The sequence below is a fragment of the Nycticebus coucang genome, chromosome 23, assembly GCF_027406575.1.
Source record: "Nycticebus coucang isolate mNycCou1 chromosome 23, mNycCou1.pri, whole genome shotgun sequence".
Classification (NCBI taxonomy): domain Eukaryota; kingdom Metazoa; phylum Chordata; class Mammalia; order Primates; family Lorisidae; genus Nycticebus; species Nycticebus coucang.
Genome location: NC_069802.1, coordinates 5,386,108 through 5,398,403, shown reverse-complemented (window position 1 = coordinate 5,398,403; position 12,296 = coordinate 5,386,108). Strand labels below are relative to the sequence as shown.

At 48.8% G+C, this 12,296-nt stretch overlaps 1 protein-coding gene across 7 annotated transcripts in view; it reads right to left on the bottom strand.

Moving 5' to 3' along the window:
* TEC (tec protein tyrosine kinase) overlaps nucleotides 1-12,296 on the bottom strand; it is a 159,841-nt gene that overhangs the window by 81,506 nt on the left and 66,039 nt on the right. For 6 of the 7 annotated variants that reach the window (XM_053578025.1, XM_053578021.1, XM_053578024.1 and 3 more), the window contains exon 2: nucleotides 10,703-10,888. In XM_053578025.1, the coding sequence (XP_053434000.1) occupies nucleotides 10,703-10,840 (138 nt within the window). In that variant the 5' untranslated portion in view covers nucleotides 10,841-10,888. Of the gene's footprint in view, nucleotides 1-10,702; nucleotides 10,891-12,296 lie in introns of those variants that run through there. The other variant, XM_053578022.1, reaches the window with a different exon arrangement.

The following is a 12,296-nucleotide window of genomic DNA, read 5'->3' as shown; positions in this document are numbered from 1 at the left end:
GAGGGAAGACAGGGCAGTGACCCACCTGAAACAGGGCCAGGAACGGAGATAAGGACTAGAGAGGGAAGACAGGGCAGTGACCCACCTGAAACAGGGGCCAGGAGCGGAGATAAGGACTAGAGAGGGAAGACGGCAGTGAGCCACCTGAAACCAGGAGCGGAGATAAGGACTAGAGAGGGAAGACAGGGCAGTGACCGACCTGAAACAGGGGCCAGGAGCGGAGATAAGGACTAGAAAGGGAAGACAGGGCAGTGACCCACCTGAAACAGGGCCAGGAGCAGAGATAAGGACTAGAGAGGGAAGACAGGGCAGTGACCCACCTGAAACAGGGGCCAGGAGCGGAGATAAGGACTAGAGAGGGAAGACAGGGCAGTGACCGACCTGAAACAGAGACCAGGAGCGGAGATAAGGACTAGAGAGGGAAGACAGGGCAGTGACCGACCTGAAACAGGGCCGGGAGCAGAGATAAGGACTAGAGAGGGAAGACAGGGCAGTGACCCACCTGAAACAGGGCCAGGAGCAGAGATAAGGACTAGAGAGGGAAGACAGGGCAGTGACCGACCTGAAACAGGGCCAGGAGCAGAGATAAGGACTAGAGAGGGAAGACAGGGCAGTGACCCACCTGAAACAGGGCCAGGAGCGGAGATAAGGACTAGAGAGGGAAGACAGGGCAGTGACCCACCTGAAACAGGGCCAGGAGCGGAGATACGGACTAGAGAGGGAAGACAGGGCAGTGACCCACCTGAAACAGGGAGAGGAGCAGAGATAAGGACTAGAGAGGGAAGACAGGGCAGTGACCCACCTGAAACAGGACCAGGAGCGGAGATAAGGACTAGAGAGGGAAGACAGGGCAGTGACCCACCTGAAACAGGGCCAGGAACGGAGATAAGGACTAGAGGGGGAAGACAGGGCAGTGACCCACCTGAAACAGGGGCCAGGAGCGGAGATAAGGACTAGAGAGGGAAGACAGGGCAGTGACCCACCTGAAACAGGACCAGGAGCAGAGATAAGGACTAGAGAGGGAAGACAGGGCAGTGACCCACCTGAAACAGGGCCAGGAGCGGAGATAAGGACTAGAGAGGGAAGACAGGGCAGTGACCCACCTGAAACAGGGACAGGAGCGGAGATAAGGACTAGAGAGGGAAGACAGGGCAGTGACCGACCTGAAACAGGGGCCAGGAGCGGAGATAAGGACTAGAGAGGGAAGACAGGGCAGTGACCCACCTGAAACAGGGCCAGGAGCAGAGATAAGGACTAGAGAGGGAAGACAGGGCAGTGACCCACCTGAAACAGGGGCCAGGAGCGGAGATAAGGACTAGAGAGGGAAGACAGGGCAGTGACCCACCTGAAACAGGGGCCAGGAGCGGAGATAAGGACTAGAGAGGGAAGACAGGGCAGTGACCGACCTGAAACAGAGACCAGGAGCGGAGATAAGGACTAGAGAGGGAAGACAGGGCAGTGACCGACCTGAAACAGGGCCAGGAGCAGAGATAAGGACTAGAGAGGGAAGACAGGGCAGTGACCCACCTGAAACAGGGCCAGGAGCAGAGATAAGGACTAGAGAGGGAAGACAGGGCAGTGACCGACCTGAAACAGGGCCAGGAGCAGAGATAAGGACTAGAGAGGGAAGACAGGGCAGTGACCCACCTGAAACAGGGCCAGGAGCAGAGATAAGGACTAGAGAGGGAAGACAGGGCAGTGACCCAACTGAAACAGGGGCCAGGAGCAGAGATAAGGACTAGAGAGGGAAGACAGGGCAGTGACCCACCTGAAACAGGGCCAGGAGCGGAGATAAGGACTAGAGAGGGAAGACAGGGCAGTGACCCACCTGAAACAGGGACAGGAGCGGAGATAAGGACTAGAGAGGGAAGACAGGGCAGTGACCGACCTGAAACAGGGGCCAGGAGCGGAGATAAGGACTAGAGAGGGAAGACAGGGCAGTGACCCAACTGAAACAGGGGCCAGGAGCAGAGATAAGGACTAGAGAGGGAAGACAGGGCAGTGACCCACCTGAAACAGGGCCAGGAGCGGAGATAAGGACTAGAGAGGGAAGACAGGGCAGTGACCCACCTGAAACAGGGCCAGGAGCGGAGATAAGGACTAGAGAGGGAAGACAGGGCAGTGACCCACCTGAAACAGGGAGAGGAGCAGAGATAAGGACTAGAGAGGGAAGACAGGGCAGTGACCCACCTGAAACAGGGCCAGGAACGGAGATAAGGACTAGAGAGGGAAGACAGGGCAGTGACCCACCTGAAACAGGGGCCAGGAGCGGAGATAAGGACTAGAGAGGGAAGACGGCAGTGAGCCACCTGAAACCAGGAGCGGAGATAAGGACTAGAGAGGGAAGACAGGGCAGTGACCGACCTGAAACAGGGGCCAGGAGCGGAGATAAGGACTAGAAAGGGAAGACAGGGCAGTGACCCACCTGAAACAGGGCCAGGAGCAGAGATAAGGACTAGAGAGGGAAGACAGGGCAGTGACCCACCTGAAACAGGGGCCAGGAGCGGAGATAAGGACTAGAGAGGGAAGACAGGGCAGTGACCGACCTGAAACAGAGACCAGGAGCGGAGATAAGGACTAGAGAGGGAAGACAGGGCAGTGACCGACCTGAAACAGGGCCGGGAGCAGAGATAAGGACTAGAGAGGGAAGACAGGGCAGTGACCCACCTGAAACAGGGCCAGGAGCAGAGATAAGGACTAGAGAGGGAAGACAGGGCAGTGACCGACCTGAAACAGGGCCAGGAGCAGAGATAAGGACTAGAGAGGGAAGACAGGGCAGTGACCCACCTGAAACAGGGCCAGGAGCGGAGATAAGGACTAGAGAGGGAAGACAGGGCAGTGACCCACCTGAAACAGGGCCAGGAGCGGAGATACGGACTAGAGAGGGAAGACAGGGCAGTGACCCACCTGAAACAGGGAGAGGAGCAGAGATAAGGACTAGAGAGGGAAGACAGGGCAGTGACCCACCTGAAACAGGACCAGGAGCGGAGATAAGGACTAGAGAGGGAAGACAGGGCAGTGACCCACCTGAAACAGGGCCAGGAACGGAGATAAGGACTAGAGGGGGAAGACAGGGCAGTGACCCACCTGAAACAGGGGCCAGGAGCGGAGATAAGGACTAGAGAGGGAAGACAGGGCAGTGACCCACCTGAAACAGGACCAGGAGCAGAGATAAGGACTAGAGAGGGAAGACAGGGCAGTGACCCACCTGAAACAGGGCCAGGAGCGGAGATAAGGACTAGAGAGGGAAGACAGGGTAGTGACCCACCTGAAACAGGGACAGGAGCGGAGATAAGGACTAGAGAGGGAAGACAGGGCAGTGACCGACCTGAAACAGGGGCCAGGAGCGGAGATAAGGACTAGAGAGGGAAGACAGGGCAGTGACCCACCTGAAACAGGGCCAGGAGCAGAGATAAGGACTAGAGAGGGAAGACAGGGCAGTGACCCACCTGAAACAGGGGCCAGGAGCGGAGATAAGGACTAGAGAGGGAAGACAGGGCAGTGACCCACCTGAAACAGGGGCCAGGAGCGGAGATAAGGACTAGAGAGGGAAGACAGGGCAGTGACCGACCTGAAACAGAGACCAGGAGCGGAGATAAGGACTAGAGAGGGAAGACAGGGCAGTGACCGACCTGAAACAGGGCCAGGAGCAGAGATAAGGACTAGAGAGGGAAGACAGGGCAGTGACCCACCTGAAACAGGGCCAGGAGCAGAGATAAGGACTAGAGAGGGAAGACAGGGCAGTGACCGACCTGAAACAGGGCCAGGAGCAGAGATAAGGACTAGAGAGGGAAGACAGGGCAGTGACCCACCTGAAACAGGGCCAGGAGCAGAGATAAGGACTAGAGAGGGAAGACAGGGCAGTGACCCAACTGAAACAGGGGCCAGGAGCAGAGATAAGGACTAGAGAGGGAAGACAGGGCAGTGACCCACCTGAAACAGGGCCAGGAGCGGAGATAAGGACTAGAGAGGGAAGACAGGGCAGTGACCCACCTGAAACAGGGACAGGAGCGGAGATAAGGACTAGAGAGGGAAGACAGGGCAGTGACCGACCTGAAACAGGGGCCAGGAGCGGAGATAAGGACTAGAGAGGGAAGACAGGGCAGTGACCCACCTGAAACAGGACCAGGAGCAGAGATAAGGACTAGAGAGGGAAGACAGGGCAGTGACCCACCTGAAACAGGGGCCAGGAGCGGAGATAAGGACTAGAGAGGGAAGACAGAGCAGTGACCCACCTGAAACAGGGGCCAGGAGCGGAGATAAGGACTAGAGAGGGAAGACAGGGCAATGACCAACCTGAAACAGAGACCAGGAGCGGAGATAAGGACTAGAGAGGGAAGACAGGGCAGTGACCCACCTGAAACAGGGCCAGGAGCGGAGATAAGGACTAGAGAGGGAAGACAGGGCAGTGACCCACCTGAAACAGGGCCAGGAGCAGAGATAAGGACTAGAGAGGGAAGACAGGGCAGTGACCCACCTGAAACAGGGGCCAGGAGCAGAGATAAGGACTAGAGAGGGAAGACAGGGCAGTGACCCTCCTGAAACAGGACCAGGAGCGGAGATAAGGACTAGAGGGGGAAGACAGGGCAGTGACCCACCTGAAACAGGGCCAGGAGCAGAGATAAGGACTAGAGAGGGAAGACAGGGCAGTGACCCACCTGAAACAGGGGCCAGGAGCAGAGATAAGGACTAGAGAGGGAAGACAGGGCAGTGACCCACCTGAAACAGGGGCCAGGAGCAGAGATAAGGACTAGAGAGGGAAGACAGGGCAGTGACCCACCTGAAACAGGGCCAGGAGCAGAGATAAGGACTAGAGAGGGAAGACAGGGCAGTGACCCACCTGAAACAGGGGCCAGGAGCAGAGATAAGGACTAGAGAGGGAAGACAGGGCAGTGACCCACGTGAAACAGGGCCAGGAGCAGAGATAAGGACTAGAGAGGGAAGACAGGGCAGTGACCCACCTGAAACAGGGCCAGGAGCGGAGATAAGGACTAGAGAGGGAAGACAGGGCAGTGACCCACCTGAAACAGGACCAGGAGCAGAGATAAGGACTAGAGAGGGAAGACAGGGCAGTGACCCATGTGAAACAGGGCCAGGAGCAGAGATAAGGACTAGAGAGGGAAGACAGGGCAGTGACCCACCTGAAACAGGGCCAGGAGTGGAGATAAGGACTAGAGAGGGAAGACAGGGCAGTCATCCACCTGAAACAGGGCCAGGAGTGGCGATATGGACTAGAGGAGGGAAGAATTCACTGGCGTACATCAATGGGACGTGGGGTGCCCAGAGTAAACACTGTTTCCAGATGTGTCTGTCAGGGTGTTTCTCCAGGAGGGTAGCACATGAGTCGGTGCACTCCATAAGTAGACTGCCCTCCCAGTGTGAGCTGGTGTCTTCCCATCCTGGACAGAACAGAAGGTGGAGGGAAGAGAAATGTGCCCCTTTTCTCCTGCCTCACTACCAGAGCTAGGATATCTCATCTCATCTTCTCCTGCCCTGGACCTGGGATTTATATCACTGGCTCATCTGCTTCTCAGGGCTTCAGACTCAGACCGAATTACATCACCAGCTTTCCTGGGTCTCCAACTGCCAAAGACCAGATCCTGGAACTTCTTAGCCTCCATAACTGTATAAACCAGTTCCTTATGATATATATCCTATCACACACAACAGACGTATGTGTATATCATATGCACATGTCCCATGGGTTCAGTTTTTCTGTAAAACTCTGACCAACAGTGCTAGGTAACAGATCACAGTGTGTTGGAGTTGAAATGCTAATGAAAAGGGAAGAGTTAGGAGTACAAAAAAGCTGGGCCCGGTGGTGCACACCTGTAGTCCCAGCTACTCGGGAGGCTGAGGCAGGAGGATCACCTAAGCCCAGGAGTTTGATACCAGAGTGGGCAATATGGGGAGACCCTGCCTCTAAAAAGAAAATGATAATAATGTAAGAAGAGATTATGTATCAATTATAAAGTTAAATAATTTTTTAAAGTATAAAGATACAAATAATTTTTAAACTATATACACAAATTGAAGAAAATTATTTTATAAAGTCCAATTACATAGTGGTACATCTAGAACAAAACGCTGTCTCGTATTAATTTTTTCCTACCACAAAGAAAAAAAAAAGTTTTGCCACAGTCTCACTTTGTTGCCTGGGTAGAGTGTGGTAGAGTCATCATAGCTCACTACAACCTCAAACTTGTGGGTTCGAGCAAACCTCCTCCCTCAGCCTTCCGAACAGCTGGGACTACAGACAGGCACCATGATGCCCAACTAATTTTTCTATTTTTATTTTCTAATTTATATTTTTAGTAGAGATGGGGTTTTCCTCTTGTCAAGCTGGTCTGAAACTCCTGAGCTCAAGCAATCACCCGCCTCAGCCTCCAAGAGTGCTAGGATTACAGGTGTGAGCCACTATGCCCAGCAGAAAATATTTTTAAATGTCACAACCAAAAGTAATAAATAAAAACATCTTCAAAAACATTTTTTAAAGAATTTACCTGAGGTATGGAGAGCTTTAACAGATTTTTTTTTTCTTTCTTTCTGTTTGAAACAGTTGCCCTCACTCAGTTGCCCTGGGATTGAATGCTGTGGTGTCATAGCTCACAGCAACCTCAAACTCTTAGGCTCAAGTGACTCTCTTGCCTCAGCCTCCTGAGTAGCTGGGACTACTGGTTCCCACCAAAACACCTGGCTATTTTTTTTTTTTTTTTTTAGAGACAGGGATCTCACTCTTGCTGAAGCTGGTCTCTAATTCCTGAGCTCCAGCAATCCACCCACCTCAGCCACTCAGAGTGATAGGATTACAGGCGTGAGCCACTGTGCCCAGCCAACACATTTTTTTCTAATTTTTCATGGAATATCAAGGCTGTTTCGAAGATAGGCTTTGAGAAAATACACCTGCAATTTCTAGCAGGTGTATGCAATTTCTTGTATGGCATGTGATATACAAGTGTTTAACCTTTCTAAGCCTCAGTTCCTCATTTTGAAATTAAGTCTAACAAGACAATACAGAATTGTGTGTCAATACATGAAATAATGCATGTAAAGTACTTAGCATAGAGGGCGGTGTGGAGCTAGTGCTTAATAAGTTGTCTCATTTTAACACTAACGTGAACAGAAGGGTTAACAAAGCAGGCCTGAGACTAATGTGCCAAGAAAGGCTCATCTACAAGGGTGTCCTTGGCTGGGAGCTTGGGCTCTGGAAGGGTCCCACCATGCCCAGGACTGAGAAGGTGGTGGGTCACTGCGATGTAAGTGTACTAACATCGTTTATACTGAACACTACTTTCTTCCCAGAGTCTGCAACTTGGGTGCGCTAAGCATAAGCCACCTATGTGACTGGCCCCCAATAAAAACCGTGGGCTCCGAGTCACCAGTAAGTTTCCCCGGTAGACAGCCTTTCATAATTGCCCAAACTCGATTTTGGAGGAATTATGTACATCCTTCGGGATTTCACTGGGATAAGACTCTTGGAAGCTGCTTCCCAGCCCGGCATGTCTTTTCCCTTTGCTGATGTTTCCTTCACTGTAATAAATCACAGCTGTGAGTATGACTCAGGGCTGAGTCCAGTGAGTCCCACAGTGAATCATGGAACGTGGAGGTGGCCCTGGGGATCCCTGACACAAGTAGTCTCCCGACTCCTTCAACTTAATAAATGATTTGCCTGTTTCCATATTGGGGCAACACTATAGACAACAAATCAAGCAAGTTAAGAGTACCAAAGTCCACTTTTAAAAATTCCTGATTTCTTAGCTAAAAATAGGTACACTTTTTTTAATAGTTGCAAATATATATACCACTTCCATTTTTTTATTCAGCATCTCAATACAATAGAAATCTCTCTGTGTCTTGTTTTCTCTCCATTGCGCAATAGGTCTTTCTGCTGCTTAAACTCCATCCCTGCTCTGCCCTCCTTATCAGTATCACAGAGGCCCCCACTGGAATGCCAGGTGGTCTGTCCCCTTGGTACTTAGTTCCTGGAAGGGAGAGCAACATCGCTTATGAAACCTCCAGGGTCCTTTGCTCTGAATAAGATCAAACAGCATGAACTTCCAGGGAGATCTTTTCTCAGTTTCTTAGAATATGCAAGAACTACTTAGCAACCATAAGAGAAAGGACAAACTGAAGAATGACCCAAAGCAGAATGTGAAATGTAATTTTTGCAATTCCAGACTTTGAGGAAATGACTTAACTGAATTTCTCATAGTCTAGAACAGAATTTCTCCACATACTTCAAAAAGCGCAGTAAGTTTTACTTAATAGGAAGAATTTCAACAAAAGCTTGTTGCTATCATGTTGAAGGAGCTGGAGTCCAGAGAGTACCAAGAGGAAGGATGTCTGTCTGACATAATTAGCTAACAGTTTTAAAGAAGTTTTAGTGGTACTTGATTGCCAGGAAGAAACTAGGAATTGTAGTTACTATCAATCAACAGCTTTCTCTGTTTTTCTCCTGAAAACAAGAACACTATGAACAATTAAAATAAATGACTATTTATTGGGGAGCTATTGATTTTAATCCCCAAACCCCCGTGGTTTATTCTAACTCCCTACTAGTTTCACATCTTTAACAAAATACCATTTTTAACATACTTGTTGATTCTCACAGATGTCACAGCCCTTCTTGATCACAGCTTCTAAGGCTAGGGAGATGGAAACCAGGAAATTTATCCACAGCACAAGGAATTGTGCACAGTAGCCCAAACTGGGGAGAAACAGCAGTGAGGGGTTACTGGGCTGGCCTAGAAGCCATCCAGAGTGGTCAGAGAATTCAGCCCAGTATTGTCAGCATTTTTGTTATTTTAAGGATCTTATCACAAAATTCTTAATTTTGTTTCATATTGGCAACTATTTATTTTTAAACTGTGAGAAGCAAACTGTGACCACATTTCAAGCTCTAGGTGACAAATAGGCCAGTGAATGCCAGCCCCAGAGAGAAGAACCCAGGAGGAAGCAAAATGCCCAACTGATCAGAGCAGTGAGGCAGGAATCAAGCTGACGGGCCTCGGTTTCCTGGGCTGGGCAGCAGACAGGAGGTGAAATCTGACAGCAAGTGTAGAGGCTGAGTTTTCAACATTGTTCTGCCTCATTCTGTCCTCTGGTTCTCCTGGTGGTTAAGGCCACCAAGACCACCAGGTTCTGAAGGCAAGGATTCCATGGTTCTCTTTATCCTGCTTAAGCTAAGGTAATCAAGGCCCTTTTAACTTTGTATACTTACCACCTTTAGCATAAGTTAACTATTGCCAAGTATTGCAATGCTCTCAGTTCATAAGCAGATGATACAGGTTTCTAAAGCTTTTTGGTTGGTAAAATAATCACATTTTACCACTTTCACTGCTATACTTCTTTTCTTAGACTTACCTATCTTAAATTCAAGTTATAACAAATCATGACCATATAGCAAAAATTTATGAATGTTTCCCTTAAAATCTGTTTTAGATTTTAAAATCATTCATATTTCTGATAACAATCCTTATCTGAAACCCTTTCTCTGGCATTCTTTAAGAAATGAAATATAGTACATATGCCATAAATTACATAACACTCCCAGCAGGGACCGCAACAGCCCTGCACAATTAAACCCATTAACACTTCTTCACGCACACACACACAAATATTCACGCTGAATAGGATGAAAACCAAACAGAGCCTCTTCTCAGGTCCGGGTTTACAACTAAAACAATTTTTGCAGTTTTGGCTTTCAGCATTTGGGGGATTTAGGAATTATGGTCCAAAGCTGTGTGAGCCGGAAGAATTCCATAGGGCACAGTGACAAGCCAAAATAGACAGGGTTGAGGACCACAATGAGAAACAATGCCAAAAATCTGCCTGGGAGACCCAAACCAGTGGGAATAAAAGAAAAGCAAGGTGATCAAGTCCTGAGGAAGGCACTCCACAAGAAAAGCAAAATCAAAACCAAAATCACTATCACCAACAGTCCACTGTAACCCACTGTACAATCGCAGTGTCAACTGGGGGCAGCCCAGTCCCTGGAGCCTAAGGATATTTCTAGCAGAGAGGACCATGGCTGTGCTAGAATATGCCACACCCAACATAAGGAGCAAACTGGGGGGACAGAAGTGACTCCACATTCCTGGGCCTCATCTAGTTGCAGAAAAAGCCAAAGCCACGGAAAATTCAGGAACCGGCCAACCATACCCCTCCCTGGGCCAGGTGTTCACTGGACTGGTTTTCAATGAGCGGCCCCTCCCTCCTGCCATCAAAGGAACTTTGGAATAGCTGCTTGTCACAAAAACCATTGAAAATATGTGCTTTAGGTCAGTGTCAATAATACGTTGGGTCTACCCAATCACTAAACAGTTTTAAGTAACATCCACTTAATAATAAAGAAATATTCATATAGATTGATGGTCAATGGCACAGTTCATATTTGTCAGGAAGACTGATACACAATACAGTGGTTTATGGAAATAATACCTAATGAATTCCATAAAGACTAAAACTGATATCAGAATACACTTTCTCTAACAGATTAACGCAGTAGGTTAATTATACAAAACCTATAATCAACAGATTTATGAGTAATTTCTATCCACATCCTAAACTTCATCTTTCAAATCCAAATGATAAAAAGTCACTGCCTTAATTTCATTAACCGAAAGCTTATTCTATAAGATTGAGGGGCAGTATTATAAAATAGCATCTACATAGCACAAAGAAAATCATGATTGTGTCTTACCTCTGCTCGACCCTCATAGTAGGTTAACACGGACTTTGTAAGGACAAAAAGTCTCTCTTTGTAGTTTAAGGGTGATGTCTTCTTTTTCTGCTGTGACCTTTTAATGAGAATCTCTTCTAGAATAGTGTTAAAATTCATCTCGGTCTTCTAGTTACTCCTTCTCCTGCCATTGAAGATCCTAGTATTCTAAAATGAGAAAATGAACAGTTAAAATGTGACAGCTGTCCAAGAATATTGCCATTTCAAAATGCCAAAATAGACTTTACCCTCACCCCAGCTGGAGCTGCTGGAAGTTACTCTCTGTGCCCGGGTGAGAATTTCCAGGGAGCAAAAACTCACCTCCCTCTACTTCCCCATTCTCCATCCCACTTGTCTATATCCTGTCATTTCATAAGAAAATCTAATCAAGGTTCCCCAAGATGATGACTGACACCTTCAACACCCTTCCCCACAGTGTCCCTCAGCTTTCTGTCACACTCCTACTATCTGATTGCAGGGAACAAATATCTCAAATGGAAAAGTACCTTTCATCAGCTGCATGGCTGGTTTAGGCTAGCATTTGAATTGCCTCAGTGTCTTGGTATCCCAAACAGATAACCATACAGACATGGTAGACTCATGAACAAAATGAATGACCATGGGGGCGGCGCCTGTGGCTCAGTCGGTAGGGCGCCGGCCCCGTATACTGAGGGTGGCGGGTTCAAACCCGGCCCCGACCAAACTGCAACCAAAAAATAGCCGGGCGTTGTGGCAGGTGCCTGTAGTCCCAGCTACTCGGGAGGCTGAGGCAAGAGAATCGCTTAAGCCCAGGAGTTGGAGGTTGCTGTGAGCTATGTGAGGCCATGGCATTCTACCAAGGGCCATAAAGTGAGACTCTGTCTCTACAAAAAAAAAAAAAAAAAAAAAAAGAATGACCATGGCAGTAGACATGATTCACACTGTAGCTTTGATAAGGGTGTAATCTCAATCAGGCATTCCCATCGCTAGTGCCACAGGGGTGCTCCCTGGTGTTGACACTGCCACATTCCACAGTTCTCTTCCCTGTGGCTCCTGTCTCAACCACAAGAGAAAAGGAAATCCACCCAGTCAAGGCCAATTCTGATCAGGAAGAGCCCCTCTGGATAAGCAGGTCCTCAGTACTCTATCTGGAGCCTGTACCTCCAGATTATCCACACCTCGACTATATCCTTTAAAACGCAACAAAATCTAACTATTAAGACCCAAAGGTATTGAGAAAAAGCCTAAAAATTATTTGAGACAACTTGAATTAACAACAGGCTTTCCTTCCCTTGCTACCATTATATCCGTTTAGGAAGTAATTGCACATAGGGCCAGGCACAGTGGCCATGCCTGTAATCCTAGCACTCTAGGAAGCCAAGGAGGGTGGATTGCCTGAGCTCAGGAGTTGGAGACCAGCCTGAGAAAGAGCCAGAACCTGTCTCTAAAAATAGCCAGGCATAGGCCTGTAGTCCCAGCTACTCAGGAGGCTGAGAAATGAGGATCACTTGAGCCTAGGAGTTTGAAGTTGCTGTGAGTTATAACGCCACAGCTCTCAACCCCACAGCTCTCAACCCCATACCTCTCAACCCCACAG